The sequence below is a fragment of the Squalius cephalus genome, assembly GCF_949319135.1.
Source record: "Squalius cephalus genome assembly, chromosome: 9".
NCBI lineage: Eukaryota > Metazoa > Chordata > Actinopteri > Cypriniformes > Leuciscidae > Squalius > Squalius cephalus.
This window is the reverse complement of record NC_137130.1, coordinates 37,834,815-37,857,552: the sequence shown is the minus strand read 5'-3', so window position 1 is coordinate 37,857,552 and position 22,738 is coordinate 37,834,815. Positions and strand designations below refer to the sequence as shown.

General features: G+C 45.9%; 1 protein-coding gene across 4 annotated transcripts in view; it reads right to left on the bottom strand.

The window, feature by feature from the left end:
* marco (macrophage receptor with collagenous structure) overlaps positions 1-22,738 on the bottom strand; it is a 167,863-nt gene that overhangs the window by 14,240 nt on the left and 130,885 nt on the right. For 2 of the 4 annotated variants that reach the window (XM_079880604.1, XM_079880605.1), the window contains exons 1-4: positions 18,728-18,869; positions 18,368-18,469; positions 17,507-17,577; positions 17,259-17,346 (exon numbers count right to left, since the gene is read on the bottom strand). The exons of the other annotated variants lie outside the window; for them this stretch is intronic. In XM_079880604.1, coding sequence (XP_079736730.1) covers positions 17,259-17,346; positions 17,507-17,577; positions 18,368-18,469; positions 18,728-18,845 — 379 coding nt within the window. In that variant the 5' untranslated portion in view covers positions 18,846-18,869. Of the gene's footprint in view, positions 1-17,258; positions 17,347-17,506; positions 17,578-18,367; positions 18,470-18,727; positions 18,870-22,738 lie in introns of those variants that run through there. 4 annotated transcript variants of the gene reach the window in all.

Genomic DNA, 22,738 nt, shown 5'->3' with positions numbered 1-22,738 from the left:
CATAACCGTGCTTAGGTTTGAGTATAACTTTTGAGTCATTAGGCCCAAATTCCATGCACGTGGCGCTCACAGAGAGCGCGTGTAAGTCCCCTATGCGCTTCACTGAAGCGAGAGCCAGCAGAAACACAGTCTTGAAAGACAGATGTTTCAGATCAATCGTCTGTAAAGGCTCGAATGGTCCACCTTTCATGGCTTCCAGCACCATAGAAAGGTCCCATACGGGGACTGAGGGAGGTCTGGGAGGATTCAGTCTCTTAGCCCCTCTAAGGAAGCGGATGACTAAATCGTTCCTTCCTATTGACTGACCAAGCGTTGTTCTTGAGAACGCTGCTATAGCCGCCACATAAACTTTGAGTGTGGAAGGGGTCCTGCCCTTATCCAACAGTTCTTGTAGGAAGGAAAGCACCTCCGTCACTCCACAGTCTGTGGGTGACACGCCACGGGCTGTGCACCAGCCCGAAAACACTGACCATTTCGAGGAGTAGAGCCGTCTCGTAGACGGAGCCCTAGCCTGTGTGATCGTGTTTAATACTCCCTTAGGGAGTTCAACATGTACCCGTTGATGGCCCAGACATGAAGGGACCACAATTCCGGGTGAGGATGCCAGATCGAGCCGTGGGCCTGAGAGAGGAGGTCTCTCCTCACTGGTACTGGCCACAGGGCAGTGCTCGCTAGCTGCATCACAGCTGGGAACCAAGGCTGGTTTTCCCAGAACGGTGCTACAAGCAGTACTGAGCATCCTTCTTCCCTGATCCGTTCTATCACCTGAGGCAGGAGAGAGACGGGGGGAAAAGCATAGAGCGGGCGGCGTGGCCACACATGAGCCAACGCGTCCCTGCTCTTGGAGAAAAATTCCGGGAAGTGAGCGTTTTCTTGAGACGGAACAGGTCTACTTCCGCTCTGCCGAATTTCTTCCACAGCAGCTGGACTGTCTGTGGGTGTAGAGACCATTCGCCTGCCGGAACATTGTTCCTGGACAGTCTGTCTGGCCCTATGTTTAGGAGCCCTGGCACGTGCGCAGCTCTCAGCGAGCGCAAATTGCGCTGAGCCCATACTAGGAGGCGTTCTGCTAGCCTGTACAGGTTCCTGGACCTGAGGCCGCCCTGGCGATTTATGTAGGACACCACAGACATGTTGTCCGAGCGGACCAGGACGTGGTGTCCTTTTATTTGGGGACAAAAACGCGTCAGCGCGTTGTCTACTGCCAGCATTTCGAGGCAGTTTATATGCAGGAGCTTCAACCCGTTCTGACCACTGGCCGAAGAACGGTCTGCCCTTGAGCAGCGCTCCCCATCCCGAGGTGGATGCGTCCGTGGACACCACTTTCACTCTCGAGGAAGTACCCAGGCTTACACCTGATTGGTACCAGTCGTCCGCTCTCCAAGGTTTCAGAGCTGTGACGCACTTCTGATTGACCTTGAGGTGAAGCAGACCGGATGCCCACGCTTGGCGTGGGACTCGCGCTTGCAGCCAAAACTGCAGCGGGCGCATGCGGAGCAGGCCCAGCCGGAGAACTGATGATGCTGAGGCCATGAGACCCAGCATCTTCTGAAATTTCTTGAGCGGGACAGACGCGCCGCAGCGGAACGAGTTCGCTGTGCACGGAATGTCTACCGCGCGCTGTGGTGATAGTCGCGCTTTCATGGACAGCGAGTCCAACTCTGTGCCCAGGAAAGATATCGTCTGACTGGGGGACAGAGAGCTCTTTGCCCAATTGACACTGAGACCCAAATTCTCGAGGTGATCGACTAAAATGGTCGTGTGTTCTATGAGCACTGAGCGAGATTGCGCTAGAATCAGCCAATCGTCCAAATAGTTCAGTACTCGCACGCCCCTCATTCTGAGGGGTGCGAGCGCCGCATCCATGCACTTCGTAAATGTACGGGGTGCCAGGGATAAACCGAACGGCAGGACTGTGTACTGATATGCCTGGCCCTCGAAGGCGAATCTCAAGTATCGCCTGTGACGTGACGCTATCTGTATTTGAAAATACGCGTCTTTCAGATCTATTGACACGAACCAGTCTCCTTGGCGAACCTGCGCGAGGATTTTTCTGGTCGTGAGCATCCTGAACTGTCGCTTCACAAGCACTCTGTTCAGTTGCCTTAGATCTAGTATGGGTCTGAGACCCCCGTCTTTCTTCGGTACCAGGAAGTATCTGCTGTATAGCCCTCCTTCGCTCTGAACTTGAGAGAGAGGCTCTATGGCCCCTTTGTTCAATAGTTTTGCCACTTCGGCTCGAAGTAAATGTGCTACTTCTGCTTTTACCGTGGTCTCGACGCGTGCCGCATAGCGGCGAGGGCGTCGGCAAAACTGTAGCGAATTGCCTCTTTTTATAATGTCCAGCACCCACTTCGAAACCCCGGGCAGCTTTGCTCATGCGTCTGCATGAATAGCTAGGGGTTGAATACGAAGCGCGCTCCGTTCGCTGAGCGATGGGAGGCTTCGGTGTGCTGTAACACAAGCGTCCCGCTCGTGACATTTGAGGCATGGGGCGCGCTGATAACAGCGGGCAGATTGCCCGCGCTCGACTCCTCTGTGGCGGTCAGCCGCGAGGGGGCGAGTCCCGTGGGAACTGTCATGTCTATGTGTGGATGTGGGCGCGGGACAGCGGGCACATTTATCACACCGAAAGCGTTGTTCGCTTGAGTGAAGCGAATGCACGCTGGTTTAGTTTTTACAGAAACCGTGAGACATGCATGATGTGGTGTTTGTGGGCACTGGGTAGTGGGCACATTTACCACGTTTGAAGCGCAATCGATCTGAGTCGATTTTATGTGCGCGGGACCTGTGTGACAGGCTGTGCTTGTGTGTAGAGATGGGCACTGGGCAGTGGGCATTCTTACTACACATGAGACACCATCGGCCGTGGCCGGGACACCAGAAAATACACTCTCTTGGGGATTTATCTGGGTAGCCGTGAAAACGGCATTTGTGTGCAGGCAAGCGGGTGACAGAACCGGCTTGTTGGCTGCAGAAAACACTGGAACAGTCACATTTTCTGGAACTGGACGAGCGAATAACTTTGGTGGGAGTCCGGCCGCAGCGGGACTCGAACACCGTCGTTTTCCTAGGCGTGCTAGGACGACTTCGGGGCCTCGGGCTTAACCACAATCCTAGGCCGCGGGCCATGCATCGCGGGGCGGCGGCTGGATGAGCGGGAGCGCGGCTTCGCGTTTCGGGCCTGGCAGCGCTGCGAAGTGGCGGCAGTGGACGGTGGCTGGGGCTGTGAGCTCTGTGCAGACGGTTTCGCACGGCCTGCTGCAGAGCTGGAGCGCTTCGGGAGGAAGTGCTTCATAGCCTGTGACGCTTTCTGTACCTCTGCGAATCTCTCCGCGAAATCCTTGATGGAGGATCCAAAGAGGCCAGCGGGAGAAAGCGGGGCGTCGAGGAATGCGGTGCGCTCGGACTCGGCCATTTCTGAGAGCGTCAGCCACAGGTGTCTCTCGGTCACAGTGAGAGAGGCCATACTCCGTCCAATGGCCTGTGCTGCGGACTTAGTGGCACGGAGAGCGAGGTCCGTGGCGCTTCTTAGGTCCGGCACGCAGATCGCGTCAGGTCCTTTCTCATCCAGCTTTCTGAGGAGATCGGCCTGGAAGATCTGCAACGTGGCCATGGTGTGCAGCGCTGACGCAGCTTGCCTGGCGGCGGAGAAAGCGCGGCGGAGCAGGCTTGACGTCGTGCGGCAAGCTTTCGAGGGTAGGGCCAGCTTAGCGCGCCGTCCAGCGGAGGGCGGACATAAGTGGGCCGCTATCGCCTCTTCGACCGGCGGCAGCGAAAGGTATCCCCTGTTCTTGGCATCGTCAACTGCAGAGAATACCACAGAAACAGCAGGACGCACTCTAGCTGAATAGGGGGCGTTCCATGACTTAGCGACTTCTTCGTGAAGCTCAGGAAGAAAGGGCGCTGGTCTAGATGTAGGCGAAACGCGCTCCCCAGGCAGGAAAAAGCCATCCAGCCGGTTGTGAGCGGGTTGCTCGGGCGAAGACCACTCGAGGCCGAGGCTCGCCGCGGCCTGTGCGAGTATCCGCATGAGCTCCGTCTCGATGGACGCTCTCTTGCCTGACGATGTGCGGGCAGGGGGCGCGAGATCCTCAGAGCTCGCCCAATCCTCACTGCCTGACGCCAGGATAGAGCAGGAATCATCCTCTCCCAGCAGGGCTTCCTCGTCAGCGATGTCGACGGAAGCGGCGGCAGACGGCGGCCGCTGTCCGTCAGGAAGAGAAGCTGACAAAGCCGGTGAAGCAGGTGGGCGAACCGGCGAGCTTTGGCTGCTGGGGGAAGGTTCCGGGACCCGCTGGGCACGGCACTTTTTACGGCGCGACGCCGCGGCGGGCGGGGGAGCAGTCTCGGTGAAGAAAGCCAGGCGAGTCCTCAGAGTTGCCATAGGCATCAGCTCGCAGTGAGGGCATCCGCCGTCAGCGAGCGCGAGAGCTGCATGTTCCTCACCCAGGCAGGAAACGCAGATAACATGGCGGTCCCCGTCGCTGAGTGTGGCTCTGCACGAGCCGCAGGAAGGCATCTTGAAAAAGACGCTGCTCTTTTAGAATGTGTGTCGCGGCGGCGACACACACACACACAGAGTACAGAAAATAAGGTGAAAGGATATAAGCGCCGGAAAGCGCAGCAGGAAGGCAAGGAAGGCGGCGCGGCCAGCGACTTCAGTGACTCGTCCCGCTGAAGGTGCTCTCTCTCAGACGGCGCGGCTTCTTCTCCAGCTCCAGCGATGCGTGTGCTTCGCTTGAAGGATGAAAAAATCGGATAATAGCTGCCTGCGAGCGGTATTTATAGGCCTAGACCACGCCCGTTTCGGCGGGACGTGACGCAGGCCTCGCTCGATAGGCTGCTGCAGTTGCCGCAGAACAGCCAATAGGCGCGCGAGCTGCCTCGCCTATGTCTGTATGCTGCCGCAATGCGTTTTGCATTATTACAAAATTAAGGATAATTTTTGGCTTCAATATCTCGCGGAAAAAGGATTTTCCCCTAGCGTTAGATATCTAACGCAGTACGAGAGACCTCTCGTAAGAGAAACGATGTTTTTGCCTGCCGTGTCTCGCCTTAATATAAACACACACTGTTATCAGTATTATTTTGGACAAAGTTTTGCACATTTCACTTCAATGTACACTGAAGCATGCATCGTGAATTAGAAACGGTGGTTTGTTACTGCAGTAATATCACGTTCAGTGCTATAAATCTCTCCGTTCCAGAATATTTGGTTCATAACATCAATCTTTGATTCAGGTGTTTGTGCAACCGTGCCCTGAAGATTTAACAAAAGTCTGGGTAGGCCTAAGTTAAAAAAAAAAAGTAAGTAGGAATTAGGAAAGTATGTGAGAAGTGAGATCAAAATTACCTTGCTTGCTTCTTTCCGCCATTTCACCTCAGTGCGAGAAAAAAATGCATCGCTTCTTCTGTACGGAAAACGAGCAATTTTAATTGGTCGTCAATTCACTGTGAGTCTGTGTATCGTAGCAACGAGCACAAGACTGTGCTGTTATGAATCCAGTGGGAAAATAGATCTCGTGTATTGTTTATATATTTCGTGTGTATGTCTCTATGTGATAGAATTATTATTTGATGCAAATAATTCTAGCCGGCTCAGCCAAACTTTATCAGATGGCGGCTAAATTTGGCTTACGAAATTATTGGCTGGCGGCGGCTGAAATTCTAAATGGCGCAAATGGCGGCGCCTGGCGGCGACTTCGGGGTCTAACGTGTACGCAGACTGGTGCATATATATACACTAGATGCCGCCTTGGCTACGGCAGTTCATTGGAACGAATGCCGTAGGCAAGGCGACATCTATTCTAGTGTATATATATCTATGCACCAGTCTGCGTACACGTCACACACCAGGATGCGCGCGCGCCCTCAGAAACATACCACAATTTAATTTCAAAGTGAACTATCCCTTTAACTCACATTGATGACAAAAGTGGAGCTTGGATTGTCACACTCCCAATTCAGGGCATAGACTTTAAAATTGGCACAGGCGCTGACATAAGTGTAATTTCTGAGAAAACCTTCTCAGTTTTGAAGTGCAAACCAAAACTTAACAAAGTCAATGTGAAACTTGAGAGTCCAGGGGGAACATTGCAATGCAAAGGTCAGTTCAGAGCTAAGACTACCTTTAAAGATGAGCAGTATATTTTTGAAGCATTTGTGGTGACTGGTCCCCATGTAAACAATCTCCTTGGTCGTGATTCAGCAAGTGAAATGGGTTTAGTTAAAAGGCTAGAAGAGCTCCAACCCATTTATTTTTCTGAACTGGGATTAGTGAAGACAAAACCCATTAAAATCTGCCTGAAAGAGGATGCTGTACCATACAGTGTGCACACTGCAAGATGGGTGTCCGTGCCCTTGCTTCCAAAAGTCAAGGCGGAGCTAGAGAGAATGGTACAATGTGGTGTTGTTGAGGAGATCACTGAGCCTACTGAGTGGTGCGCCCCTATGGTGGCCGTTCCAAAGAAGACAGGGCAAATAAGGATTTGTGTGGATCTAAAACAACTAAATAAAGCTGTAAAAAGAGAGAAATTTGTGCTGCCAACAATTGACGACATCCTTCCTAGGCTAGCACACGCCGAAGTTTTCTCACTTCTCGATGCAGCTAGTGGCTTCTGGCAGTTTCCACTGGATATGGACTGTGCTAAACTGACAACGTTCATTACTCCTTTTGGAAGATATTTTTTCCACAGGTTACCGTTCGGTATCACCAGCGCACCCGAAATCTTCCAACGGGAAATGTCGGTAATCCTCAAAGACCTTGAAGGAGTTGCAGTCTTCATGGACGATATTTTAGTATTTAGCAACACTCCAGAGGAACACGAGCAGCGACTGCAGAAGGCTCTGGAAGCCATTGACCGGGCTGGTCTCAAGCTGAACACAGAAAAGTGCCTGTTATGTCAGAGTCAACTCAAGTACCTGGGACATGTCATAGACAAAGAGGGAATTCGCCCAGACACAGCCAAAATCGAAGCTATCACTCACCTTGAAAAGCCAAAGAACGTCTCAGACCTACAGAGAATGCTAGGAATGATTCATTACCTGGGCAGGTATGTTCCTAATCTTTCAGAGGTTATTCGACCTCTCAACGAGCTGTTGAAACGTGATGAAGTATGGTACTGGGGTGCTGTACAAGAGGAGGCCTTTGAAAATGTGAAACGCCTAATCACAAAAGCCCCTGTGCTAGCATTCTATGATGTTACAAAGCCCACAGTCATCAGTGCAGATGCGAGCAGCTACGGTCTAGGAGCTGTTCTGCTGCAGGACAATGATGGACAGCTGAAACCAGTGGCTTACTGTTCCAGGGTGCTCACCGATGCTGAAAAAGGGTACGCCTAGATCGAAAAAGAGTGTCGCTGGTGGTTGCTGATACGCTTTCACGACACCCTTAGCCAACCATTTCATCAGTGGTCTCTGAATTAGTCCAAGAAGTGGAAGCCTATGAGAATGCAATCAGTGGTGCATGGCCAATTTCTCCCACAAAACTGGAATATGTGAAAAGAGAGACAGAGATGGATTCTGAGCTACAAAAGGTGAGGCAGTATGTGACTGATGGCTGGCCCAGGTATGCAGCTAATGTCCCTCAAGCCTTGAAATCATACTACAGTGCATGCCATCATTTGTCAATTTTCCAGGATCTACTGCTTTATGGTGACAGGATCATAATTCCCCAAAATATGAGGTCTGACATACTGCAAAGATTGCACAGCGGTCACCAAGGCATTGTGAAATGTAAAGAGAGAGCCCGATGTAGTGTGTGGTGGCCAGGCTTGTCAGGAAATCCAGCAGCTAGTTAACAGCTGCAAGGACTGTCTGGAATCAAGACCTACTCAAAGGAAGGAGCCACTTTTAACCCTCTGAGGTCGACAAACGCGCCGGCGCGTTTTGCTGGATTTTCTCCACAGTGTAGCACTATAAACTTAAATTTCTCCGTCATTTATGGTCATACAGAAAAAAGAAATATAAAAAAAGAATCTGTGGTATTTCTACTTTTGTATGTGTCCACTTCCAATCAAATCAAAACATTGTGCTTTTGTAAAATAAAGAAAATAAACAGGGTGTGCGTTCTGCCTCTCCGTCGCAGTGAACTTTTTTTTCTTGAGCACGTCTATAAACTGAAACAAAACTCAGCGAATACTTGTCACACATTTATGAGCCATACACCTTTATAAACATTTAAGTGTGTACTTTTAAATGATCGGATTCAAAACGAAAACAAATATTCTCTGTTTAAGTAATTTGTATAAAACCAACAAGATGTCCAGCTTCTCAAACGCTTCCTAATTATTTTTAATTCGGCCACGCCCACTCGCGCAAAAGATATTCACATGCAAATCTCCACATGGAACGCGATCGCCCTCATTACCTCAACAACAAAACACTTCACTTCACTTTTCGTCGAGTTTGAAAGACGTGCCTGAGCTTACATTGGATTTACATCAGAAGAAGAAGAACGATATTTGAAGACAAGAAAGATAAGGTAAGAAATTCTTACATATTAGTTTGCTATTGTTGCATAAATTTCACATTGCAGTTGAACTGTTGCTAGATATATGGTGAATATTATAATATTTAGACCCGTGTTTACTGTTACTGTGTTTGTGGATATCTGCTCAAACGTAGATATGTATATGGTAGGCCTAACCATAATGTTTTATATTTGATCGCGATCGCGTTTTAATGTATCATATTTTTGATCGCGATCGCGTTTTAATGTATCATATTTTTGATCGCGATCGCGTTTGAATGTATCATATTTTGGAAAAGCAAAACGCTCCAAACGGCTTCATGTTTTTACTATTATCTCATTTCATATCATCATAACGAATGGAAACATTTGAAGTAACATGATAATCAATATATTTTTCTCTAGCTTAGTTGTTACTGAAATCTTTTTGAAAATATAAATAGGCTGCTATATTGTTATTATTTTATGCAGCACTGCGCATAGCCTATACCTACAAGGCACAACAAACCTGGTGTTCATTATATATTGTTGGAAACATTTGTGTGAGTGTGTGTGTGTGTATTCTGTGAATTTTAAAAAGCAATTTTAACAAGAAAAATCTAAAATGTATTCCCAAAATCGTGCAGGCCTTTCTCTTGATATCAGTATGTGCACTTTTTTTTTTTTTTTTTTTCAGGGCCCAGATGCCACTGAGTCCTGCTGACTTCAACATTCACAGTACATGTCTCTGTACATGAACATGGTAAAGTGAAAATCAAACACCTTAGAAAATGAAAGGTATGTACAATGTTTTTAGGAATGGCACAAAGGTCTCTTTCTTCAATAAGTGCTTTTTTGTTGTGTATCTTTGGATTATGTTGTGTTGTAAATAAATCCAAACAATTTTAAAAGCCATTCTTTTTTAAATCTCCTCATTCTTTGTGCAAGGTTGGTCAGAATGATGGGCCCTGATAAGCTCCTAATAGGGCCATTAGGGAGGTTCTTTGTCTTTCTCAGGTGTGGAAAGCTTTCATATTAATGAGGTGATCCGCCCCTTCGCATATTGCTTTCTAACACAAAACACGTCGTAAAATTTTTAAATCAATATATTGTCTTCTCTGAATGAGCAGTCAGGGTGATTCTCACATAGTTTTAGAGCAAATATTCTAGGCTACGTGATACAATTTTCAAAAGTCTTGTGAAGAAATAATCAGTATGGGTTTCATGACCTTATTTCAGTGAGAATTAATTTTTGTATTTTCACAAACCACGCATAAATGTCATTATCTCAAAACTACAAACTTTTACATACATGCTGCTGATATATTATTGTAGCAGAGTTTGTGCTGAATACAGTGTAATTAGACTTTAGCCATGAAAATGTCACAAGTAACAGAAATAACCACAAATGTCAGAGCATGTCAGAACACCTCCAGGGCCCAGAAAACAGCTCAGACCCCAGAGGGTTAACCACTTCACTGGCAGACCGTCCTTGAGAGAGAATCGGTGCTGATATCTGCGAGGTGAATAAGCAACATTACTTGGTAGTCGTGGACTATTTTTCAAGATATATTGACATTGCTCACCTTCAGAACTTGTCAGGTGAAACAACACGTGCTTGCTTAAAGAACATGTTTGCACGATGGGGCTGTCCCAATGTTCTCTTTACTGACAACGACCCACAGTTTAATGGAAGTGCTTTCAAAGACTTCGCTAGAGATTATGATTTTCAGCACATTACTTCGAGCCCTTATTATGCCCAGTCAAATGGAGAAGCTGAAAGGGCTGTGCAAACAGCTAAAAGGATCCTGAAACAGTCTGACCCATTCACAGCTTTGATGAGCTACAGAACCACACCCATTCAAGCTACAGGCGTAAGTCCAGCACAGCTGATGATGGGAAGACAAATAAGAAATGAAAGCTTTAGCATAAGTTCTGTCGGGAAGGCTCAATTACTACGTCACCTATTGCCTTCACTTCTATCCAATCATATTTTTATGCTCACTGTATAAAAGCTCGGTACTTACACATGTTTGAGTTCGCAGATACTGAAGCGACGATTACCCCCATCCTCCCCACCACCACCAGGATGATCCTGTCCATACCTCCCGGGGGGGTCGACTGCGCCTTCGTCTTCAGGCAGGAATTGCAGATCCGATACCCTCGGATTATGCACTACGGACGGGGCCTATGCCAAATGACTTTGTATATTATCAGCTTGTTGAGCTGTCAATAAATGTACGATTTATTGAAATAATTCTCCCGAGTCTTTCTGGTAGAAATGAAAGCTTTAGCATAAAGTTCTGCCGGGAAGACTTAATTGTTACGTCACTTTACCTTTCATCTATCCAATCACATTATCACACTCGTGGTATAAAAGATCGGTACTTACTCATGTTTGAGTTCGCAGATGCTGACGCTCCAATTCAGTTCGCAGAAACCAACACCGGCGTTCACTCACTCGCGTTTCGATTCCAATCATAACAACACCAGTCATATCGTTGATTTGATCTCAGCGCAACTTGTGCGCGAGTGTAGGAAAACGCTTGTGTAGGAAACAAGGACGTGGCGGCTTTAAATCTTATGAGAGTCGATCTCCTCCTCACAGGGTTTTTCAAGTTCAATTTCTACTTTCAAGGCTTCTGGTAGGCGCTTCCAGCGGCCACTGTTTACATGTCCCCAATATTAAACATACATGTCCCCATTAATCATTCAGGTAAGTATAAACTTGCTCTTCTGCTCCCTTCATCAGTGGTAAAGATCAAATTGCGACTGTGGCGAAGTGGTAGTTTTCTTAAATTGCCGATACATGTACAGCAGTCTGCAACGCAACATACTCACTGTAACGCTTTAAAAAGTAGGGCTGGATGCTCGCTGAACGGTTGTAGCAAGTGTAAACAAAGATTCACGTAACTGATTTCTCAGCGAGTGCAGTGGTAATCTATTTTTAGCGTTGTCGATCCCACGCACTCATGGGTGGTTGCAAAATACTAACAACTGGGTTGCTCAAAGCTTAAGAGCAACTAAGTTATTATATCGGCTTTCTGCATATTCACAGTCCGCACTCCTCATATGCTCACTCAACACGTGAGAGTGCTTCTATCTTAAAGGAGCAGTAACTTGTTTTACGCCTTCTCTGATTCGTTATTGCTTCGGCTTTATGGAGATGTTTTAGCCAAATCATTTCCTGACTGCCAGGAAAGTTATAATTTAAAAAGGGTTGTAAAAATTAGAAAATGATACATGTAAATATGTCCATATCATAAAGAAGAAGCTGACCTTTAAAGCAAGGTGGTCATTGGATGCTATGCGTATGCCGTAGTAGACGTGGTTATGAAAGGTAGGTCTTATGTGGGTATATGTTGCAGGGGTATTTAATACATAGGAAGTAAATGATACATTTACAGTGCTGATAATTCTCTACAACTGTTCTACTGTTTTATTTTTATATCTCTTTTAATAGGCTACTTATATTTAAATTCTTCACTACCATAAATATGGTACAATCGCGGTAATACAAATTTTCTTGGCATCTACTTGATCCACCGATATGTGTCATAGAAATATTTTCATTATAGGTAGTTGGTATTAAATGTAGAAAGGCAGACTAGGATGCTCAGGTCAAATGTCACAGACTAAAACGTGCTTAACACAGTAGAACTAACAGTTATAAGTTTAGACCATACAATTCAAACCAATCACCAGACAAATCACAGTCAAGAAGACTCGAGTGACATTATATTTAGGCTACTCATCTGTATGATTTAAATGTTCTCTTATTTTTCTATTCAAGGGACTCCCTTGGTTGCCATGGCCAGTGATCTCTCGGCTATGAATAAAACTTTACTCATACAAGAGTAACTCGAGAGTAATGTCAGGTGTGTGCGGCACAGCTGAGAAATAGATTCTACGCTCAAAGTCAACAACAGAATATCAAGTGTGACTGAGGTTGTATCTTATCGGTATGCCGTCACCTTATTTCAGGTAAGTATCGTACTAAGATTAATAAGATTAAGATTTAATGGTTATTAAAAAAAAAAAAAAAAAACACACACACCATGTATCTCTTCAAGGCAGGCTCATTTCTCGTCTGTTATCACTGGCCCACTCAGTGCTAATTAAGCGATCCGATCAGCTAGACGAAGGGTGCATATCCGTTCAGATTTTGGACATTTGGAACAGCAAAGGTCAGATGAATTACCGAGCCTGCTCAGGCTTCGTTCCTTCGCGCTTCACAGAAGTTATTCTATAGTGGCTGCTAACATCTTTGGGTTCAAGTGGTGGCAAAACTTATGTTGCATGTGCTAACAAAGCTAGGATGTATCACTAAGGCAGATCTTCTTGTTAGACGATCATGCTATTCCTGAGATGTTTATCTGGCAATCAGTAGTCTCCAATTTCATGATTAAGGTTGTGTGAGCACATTCTGACCACTGCAATGCCATAGCTGTGAACTTTAGTCTTCAGGTGGCTCTGCCCTTCAGCTAACCTTTTCATCACACTGCCTCCTCTAACAGTGATCATGTAAATTAGTCGCTCTGCTTAATCCAGCTAGACCGTATATAACTGAAGGTGCGGCTCCCTACACCTTAAAAGCTTATATTCTGCAGAATTGTTTATAATTTTTAACTTTTCTTTTCAGATTCCTTTATTTCCCATCTTGATCACGGCCGGTTGTTCCTTCCTCGTCTACAATTACAAAATCGCTGTGTGGTGGGTCGTCAGTGTCCCCAGGATGTGTGTGAGGGGTTTGGCTTGGAATGCCCCAAATACATGTTAATATTCTATGCTGGAATTGTCATTGAGGGTGAGTAAAGCGCATGTTTTTTGTCTGTCCCTTTGGATGCAGTCGGGCTGCTGCTCCCGGCACAGGGAATGAGTTTCAACCGCTCGTTTTGCAGCTTTGATTACCTCACAGACAATTTCAAAACGTTTAGCTTTATATTCAAACCGGAGTCAGACAAAGATGGAGAGAATCAAGAAGCGTCAACATGTAGACCTCAATTCCAGATGGTTAGTTGATGAATTATGTAGCTTGTGCGTAGTTATCTTCTAGTTATTGATTAGCTCATTCTGTCTCGATATGCTATAAATCATATTCCGGGAGCTGGATTCATGTAGCTTTAGGATTTGTGATGCCACTAATCCAGAAGGAAGGCCGCACAGTCCCTCTCAGCGTTGTTGTAGTCCTTAAAAGGCAATCTTTAAATTAAATATTCATGCTTGAACTTCGTGCATTGTAATTTTGCAGATATTGTTTATGATTTAAAAGCAACATTACAGGAAGTGAAATCCATTTAACCCCCCTTTATTACCTCCATCTGTAATGGTCTCTTCTCCTCCTATTTTCATGTTCAGATTGTAGCCACATTTTAACACAATTCAGGGCTCATGCTAGCATGGTAAAACCAAACTCTGCTACTTCGCTTCGCTTCGTAGACAGAGTCTGGAAGGGCATAATTGAAAAGTGTTTTCCTTATCGCGGTGGGGGTGCTTGTCTGAAGTTTAAAATCACTGGTACCCGTAAACCAATCACATAACGTTTGGTTATGACGTGTGTTATGCGCAGGCTCAGCCGCATCTAATTTCCACTGATAACACATGTATGATGCGAAAACAATACCATCGAGCAAAATACCGGAGTGAACATGGCTGTGAATGACTTTCGCAGATTGTGTGAAGTAAATCTACGCATCCAAGGTACAATCAGTATCTACGTCACGGCTCTCAGCCCGCCTCTGTTCGTTGCTTGGCCGGCATTTTGCGGGCGGAGGAAATCTGAGAGATAGGTCGCTATCTCAGACTGCGCACAGAAGCGAACTGAAATTGAGCGGAAGTATGAAGTCTTGACGTAGTCAGGCTAGGCTCATGCATCCAGGGGAATTTACTTCAGTTCAAACACTCCGATCTCGCCGTGGTCTTTCTTTTTCTGATTCACCTTCTCACCTAATTTCTTTACACTTTTTCTCAAGCACTCTAAGAATGATTCTGAAGGTTTTGGAGTCACACTAACAATTTCTAAAATCAACAACAATTTCTGTCCCTTCTCATCTATGCTTAAATTTCTTAAAGTTCATCAGAGATCCTCAGATCATTCACCTCTATTTATCCTACTTAACGGAGCACCCCTCTCTAAAGCTGGTTTAGGAATCACCTAGTTTCTGTCCTCAAAAGCTGCAGCCTATCTCCCTCCCAGTATACCGGGCATTCCTTCAGGATTGGGGCAGCCACTACAGCAGCTGAACGAGGCATTTCTACTGCAGCCATTCAAGATCCTGGGCAGATGGTCTTCTTCTGCACTCGAGTCTTATATAAGACAGTTTCAAAAATCATCATAGAAGCTCAGCAAGCTCTCCAGTAATGGTCCAGGTAAATCCCTATGCATCTACTGGTGGTGGTATTTAAATATTAAAAAAAAAAAGAAAAAAAAAAAGTGTGTGGTCTAGCAGACCGTGTGGCCCTGCGGCCTTGTCTCTGTGTGTGGTCTATCAGACCGTGTGGCCCTGCGGCCTTGTCTCTGTGTGTGGTCTATCAGACCGTGTGACCCTGCGGCCTTGTCTCTGTGTGTGGTCTAGCAGACCATGTGGCCCTGCGGCCTTGTCTCTGTGTGTGGTCTATCAGACCGTGTGGCCCTGCGGCCTTGTCTCTGTGTGGTCTATCAGACCGTGTGGCCCTGCGGCCTTGTCTCCGTGTGTGGTCTAGCAGACCGTGTGGCCCTGCGGCCTTGTATATGTGGTCTAGCAGACCGTGTGGCCCTGCGGCCTTGTCTCAGTGTGTGGTCTATCAGACCGTGTGGCCCTGCGGCCTTGTCTCTGTGTGTGGTCTAGCAGACCGTGTGGCCCTGCGGCCTTTTCTCTGTGGTCTAGCAGACCGTGCGGCCCTGCGGCCTCGTATATGTGGTCTAGCAGACCGTGTGGCCCTGCGGCCTTGTCTCTGTGGTCTAGCAGACCGTGTGGCTGCGGCCTTGTATATAAAAATAAATAAATAAAAATATACACTTAGAATTTTGGAAGCGTCAGCAACGGACAAACATTTACGTTTATGCAGCAGCAGATTTAATTGCTCATGTGTAGTACTCATCTACAAATTATAACTTCAAGTTCTGTTTAATCATGGAGTGGCCTTTTACTAGTTAGCTATCAGAACGCGGAGTTCCATGTCCACACTTACCATGTTAACTCTTGTTCTTCTTCTTTTTAGGAACTCCAGGACACAAGACCGGTGGGTCTACTTTATATACCGTTTTTTGGGGGGTAGGCTCCGTCCTGGTGGAAGCATTCTTCCACCTAATTTTTGGGGGTCGGCTGCACCTCTGCCTTCATCTTCAGGCAGGATATGCAGAGTCCGGACCCTCAGATTGCGAGCTACGGACGGGGCCTATGCCAAAGTACTTTATTGCTTGCTGGGTTGTTAATAAATGGATAATTGTCACAGTATTTATTCTCCCGAGTCTTTCTGGTAGAAATGAAAGCTTTAGCATAAAGTTCTGCCGGGAAGACTTAATTGTTACGTCACTTTACCTTTCATCTATCCAATCACATTATCACACTCGTGGTATAAAAGATCGGTACTTACTCATGTTTGAGTTCGCAGATGCTGACGCTCCAATTCACCACCATCCTCCCCACCACCTCCAAGTCTAATTCTTCCCTCCATCCTCCCCATCACCACCACCAGGATGGTCCCTTCCATACTTCACGGGGGTCGGCTGCGCCTCTGCCTTCATCTTCAGGCAGGATATGCAGAGTCCGGACCCTCAGATTGCGAGCTACGGACGGGGCCTATGCCAAAGTACTTTATTGCTTGCTGGGTTGTTAATAAATGGATAATTGTCACAGTATCTTTCTGGTAGAACTACAGTTCCCACATTGGAGTCTCACATGCGACCTGAATGGCCTGATCTGCGGCAAGTGAGAGAGGCTGATCAAAAGGCAAAAAGGACCTACAGGAAGTATTACAAAAGAAACGGTGTCAGAACATTACCAGAGATTCTACCTGGAACTTCTGTTGCAGTCAAGCTGGATGCTGAAAGAGGTTGGATAAGATCCGGGACTATTCTCAGAAAGTGCGAATCACCACGGTCTTACCTCATCCAATCTGAAACTGGAGTACTTCGACGAAATCGACGATACCTGATGCCTACAGTCAGTGACACTGAACCAGTATCTACTTCAGTTCAACAAACTCAGAGGAAAAATAAAGTTCATATAGTCAAAATCAACTTGCAACTGAGCCTGATAACGTCCCAGACAGTACAGTGCTGATCTACCTGAGTCTGATTCCAGTCACACTACAGTTAGTTCACCAAAAAGAGTGCAAACAAGGTCTGGACGAATTGTCACAACTCCTAAGAGATTCAAGGACTTTGCTAGATAAAGAAAGACATTCATGAAAAAAAAAAAAAACGTAAAACAAATGTTGTTTTCTGACGTTACATTTGTTAAGTAACTCGTAAGGACGGGTGATGTGATATAAAAGGGGTTAAGGTTAAGGGGTAAGAGAAGGTCAACAGAGTCATTATAGATGTACAGAAATTAATAACAGCTGTAATTACATGCGGGTATGTTTTAAATATAAGTACTGTGTAAAAGCATGTATCGGTATGTACACAATAAGTGCATTGTATCAAATTATTAATTTAAATGTTAGTACATACTGTAGTTGTTAAAGACGGTAAATATAAAGTATAGATCTGAAAATGCATTTCATGACCCCTTTAACGATTGAAATCATGGTAGATTCTCAAAATAGTACCTGGTCAACCAATAGGATTTATCTTGTGTGTACCAAAGACAAAGTTGTGTACCTCTTTGTGCACTAACGTTGAGTTGGTTTAGTTGAGTCCTCAGTTTTTCTAGAGTCCCATTGTTCCCACACAGATTGGACAGACACTCCTGTTCACACACACACACACACACACACACACACACACACACACACACACACACACACACACACACACCCCTTCAGCTCTGACACACTTAAAACAGGCCTAATACGAGTATGTGTTTGTATGACACAACATGAATGACGGTGTGAAGTGTGTGTATAAACCTCATCAGACTGGAGTTCCTCTGATCTGGATTCAGCTGATGTACAGTGAGTACAGGCCTCCAGAGTGAAGACTGCATACAATATACATCATACAAAGCAGATTAAATCATGGAACAACAGAAACAAGGTGATAGCTTACATGATGCTGTGAAATATTCATGTTCACAAAAAGTGTTGGACACTTACTGTAAGGTGCAATCACATTAGATAAAAATGGTCAGTTATTGTTAATAGTAGAGCGATGTATAAAGCTCAGCTCACACAGAATTCACTTTCAAACCAAGCAGCTTTCTATTGGTCAGTGTGGTGAATTCAAGTGACCATCTTGAAAATCAGTGAAATCTGCATAGGGGATTTTTTTGCACCCGATCGCACGGATTCCTGTTAGAATGAGTTTTGCCCATGAAATTTCGCCAAGCAATGGTGAATGTGACTGCACCTTAAGGCTACAACTAAAAATATACAAATTTCATTGCATTATACAACAAAATATCGGTGACATCTGTATAGGAATATAGCTTTTCTCTTCAATACATTTCCTTTTTTTCATGATTTTTGCTCAATAAGTTTTAATCAGCTGGTGTTTTGGTGATTATTAGTAGAATTTTTAAGTAAGAGTCATCTCAGAGAAACCACAGGTGTAGAAATCACTTTAACTATCACCATGATCCATTGACATCTGACAACCACAAAACGTCACAATGCTTCTTCATTTTAAGTTTATTTATAATGTAATTATTTAAACCCTAAAACTTGCTTGGTTTAAAATCAATGCCACTTGGTTTGACATTTTGTATATAATGCAAGGACATTTATAAAGTTATACTTTTTAAATGTGAATTTATTTCAGTTCCATCTTACCTTTATAGGCCAGCACAGAATTCAGTGCAATCAGCAGCAGGAGAAACACTATGAGTACAGGAAGACAGTGACATTTCTTCGCTGGTTTCCTTGGTGTCAGCTCTGTAACAAACAATGCAGAACTCTTGATTAAACTACAGAAAACTGATTTCATAAGTCCATTATAAGTGATATGATATGAGGGATTAGCACTATTTTAAGTTACAATACATAGCTTTCCATGACCAACAACAGTCAATCAATATTATGAAATATCAGACCACTGAATGTCATGATTGATCAGAATGAAACATTCCAGAAACACACAAACATTTTGAAGCATATTTGAATGTGAACAGTGTCAGTCTGCCCGAGACTCACCGCTGTGCTGGAAGTCGTAGCGCTCGGCCTCAAAGAGCTTCATGTTGTTGTCATAAAGAGAGTTTGCCTGGCTGAATACAGAGGCCTGCCCTTCAATGGTGTCCACTTCTGTCTCCATCAGTCACTCCACCACACACTGACCTCGCACAGCCTGGGTGACAGTTTAAAAAACAAAACCAATAAAAAAAAAAAAACCAACAAAAAAAAACATATGCTGGCTCATCGAAACATACGTCATCTGACAAAAGAGATGCAGCAGAAATTGTTCCAATGAGTTTGTCAAGAAAAAGGAAGTTGTGTTGTGTTGTGTTGGCTACAGTAGCAGGCATAAACTGCTTTTGCTGAAGAGTGGAGTAATGATGCAGAAAATTCAGCTTTGATCACAGGAATAAATTACACTTTACAATATATTCACAAAGAAAACAGCTGTTTTAAATTAAACAAATTATATATAGTGATCACATCATTACTACTAATATTACTACTACTACTATTATAATATAATAGTGACTTTTAGCTATCATCTGGGGTCAGGTTTAGCCCCAGAAGTCAGATAAATTTGACAAAATGTCCCTTAGGGTACATTTGGGAATATCCTAAATTAGATTTTTTTTTTAGTTGTTGGAATGTTAAAGCTATGGTGAGTCAGTAGTACTTACAATTGGACATACAAACAATTATATAGATTATATACACAAACAGTGCTGTCCTCATTATAGAATAAAGCAATAAGCCCTGCAAAGCCATGATTTACAGTGAATTAAGAACAGCTAAGGGGCGGAAAACAGTTTCCGACAGTACGGCTTTAGAAGATGCAATACACAGTGCTTCTAATCAGAGCACATTCCACATGGCCTAATAAGTCATAGACATAGCTTCCAAAATCTTACAGTTAGTTTGGTAGCCGGGCAGACCTTCTCAGGGAGCCCGAAGCATACCAGCAACTGATCAGTTTTTCTCCACTGATAGGTCGTCTGGACATAAACCTCAGCGGCCCTAACAGGGCAGTAGCTTGAAAGTCTCCTACTATTTTGAGTGATGTGATCACCAGCAAGAATGCCTTATTTAGAAAGATGCATTTGTCAGATGGAGAGTCCAAGGGCTTCTAGAACCACGGGTAGATCCCATGATGGAACTCTAACCTGAGACGTAGGCCTCATCCTCAGGGTACAACAGTCACAAGGCGGTGACAACATAGCCACAAGCTATGGCTGCCGCAGACACCTTAAGTGTGAATGGGGAAAGAGAAAGAGAACGGGGCTACAAGGAGAAGACAGACCCCGTCCATGTCGGCAGGCCAAACTTTCTCCAAATCACTCGGGGTACAGTATACATTCCTGCCTCGCCAGGACATCTGCTCCCAAATTCAGGTGCCCAGAGATGTTCACTGCTCTCAGGGACACTCATCTCAGTTTCCCCACATGTGGTGGAGGATGAAATGCTTGCAGGACCATGGACCTAGCCATGTTAGATTGCACTTAAGGCACATAGCTGGGTCTCGGATGCAAGATGGCCTTAACTCCGCCGGGGGCAAACCCCAAGCAAGCTGGTACTAATGCCATGGCTTGGAGATCTCCCAGTCTCTTTATAAGAAGTAGCTAAGAGAAAGGCTATCTTGAATGTGAGGTCCTAGGCAAAGCCGACTGAAGGGATTCGAAGGGAGCCAGGGATAGGCCTTCGAGAACCACCGCCAGATACCAGGAAGGAACCCTGGACCTGACTATCAGTCTCATCCTCTATGTACCAAGGAGAAATAGTATGACCAGTTGGTGCCACCCCAAAAGGCCCAATATTCAGTGGTGCATGGAATGCCGCAATGGCATCCATGTGCACCATATATGTGGACGGGGAGAGATTAGCAGAGAACAATCTTGAAGAAACTCAGAACTGAAGCCACTGGGCAGTTAACTGAGTCTAACTCATGTTCTCTATACCAAGCGGAAAAACATTTCCACTTAAGGTCATATAATCTCCTAGTAGACGGAACCCTAGAGATAAGTATGGTTCCGTGCACCCCAATTGATATAACAGCATCTAGGTACTGAGCCCCCTCAGAGGCCAGACCCATAATTTCCACAGCTCTGGGCGAGGATGGAATATACTGCCCTCCGCCTGAGACAACAGATCCCTCCTCAGAGGAATCTGCCATGGCGGAGCTATCAGGAGTGAAATTAAGTCCGAAAACCATACTCGGGCCGGCCAAAACGGGGCTACCAGAAGAAGACTGATGCCCTCCTGACGGACCCTCTCCAGGACTCCCGGGAGCAGAGCGATCGGGGGGAAAGCGTACAGGCGAAGCCTCGGCCAGGCCTGTACCATGGCATCCAACCCCAGCGGGGCTGGATGAGTGGGGGAGAACCAAAGCGGACAGTGGGACGTCCCTCGAGACGCAAACAGCTCCACTTCCACTGGTCCAAACCTCTGCCATATCAGCTCCACCACCTCTGGATGGAGTCTCCATTCCCCGGGCTTCAGCCCCTGCCTCGACAGGATGTCTGCTCCCTGATTCTGAACCCCCGGGACATATATTGCTCTTATATATAATATTTTCCCTTGGGACCAATCTGGATAGAGGGCGCAATCTGAGTCCCCCTTGATACACTACCACTGATGTATTGTCCGAACGTATCAAGACGTGGTAACCTTTGATGTCTGGGAGGAAGCTCCTCAGAGCCCTGAACACAGCCAACATTTCTAGGCAATTTATATGCCAAGAATGATGATGGTCCTGCCACAGATCCCTGGCAAAGCGGCCGATAACCGCGCCCCAGCCAGTGATGGAAGCGTCTGTCGAAACGGTTTTCCGGCGACATGACGCCCTTAATACTGGCCCTTGGGACAAGAACCAAGGATTCTTCCATATTAATAGGGAACGAAGGCATCTGCACGTAACCTTTATAATACGGAACGGATTCCCCTTGGGGGAAAAAACCCTTGGCTTTGAGCCACCACTGAAGGGGCCTCATGTGAAGAAGGCCCAAAGGAATTATGTTGGATGCCACTGCCATGAGGCCCAGCAGTCTTTGAAATTGCTTTACAGTGATGGCCTGGCCTAGCTTTATCCCTGACACCATGGTCAGAATGGATTCGATATGTGCGGGAGACATACGTGCCTGCATCGTAACCGAATTCCATACCATGCCCAGAAAAGTAGTTTTCTAAGCTGGTTCTAACACACTTTTCTTAGTGTTGAGTCTCAACCCCAATTTCTGAATGTGGCCAAGAACGACATCTCGATGCCGAACTGCCATTTCTCGAGACTGGGCCAATATGAGCCAGTCATCGATATAATTCAGAATACGGATGCCCTGAAGCCTCAGTGGAGCCAGAGCTGCATCCATACACTTAGTAAATGTGCGGGGAGAGAGTGCTAGGCCGAACGGAAGAACCCGATGTTGGTACGCTTCGCCCCCGAAAGCGAACCTCAGGAACCTCCTGGGACATGGAAGGATGGAGACATGAAAATAGGCGTCTTTTAGATCTATCGTGACAAACCAATCCTCGGATCTGATTTGATTTACGATGATGGAATAGTGAGCATCTTGAACCTGAATCTCCTCAGAGAACGATTCAACTGCCTCAAATCTAAAATCGGCCTCAGCCCGCCATCCTTCTTTCGAACTATAAATTACCGGCTGTAAAAACCCGGACTCCCTGTCTGGTAGGGGAACAATTTCTATGGCCCCTATGACCAGTAGAGTCTGAACCTCTTGTTCCATAACCCGAGCCTGTTCTGGAACCACTGCAGTCGGTACCACCCCAGCAAACTTGGGAGGTCGGTGACCGAACTGCATTCTGTACCCATATTTTATAATATTCAGGACCCATATAGATATATTCGGAAGGCGTTGCCATTCTTCTACAAAATGGGGAACCAGCCCCTCGAGACTGACCTCGGGTGATTTCCGAGCACTATTCTCGACCTCCTGAAGCGGAGGACCGACGGGAAAAAGTCGAGAAAGATTTTGTGACCATAGTCGGTGCCCTGTTGCAAGCTTTTGGGGCGAACGC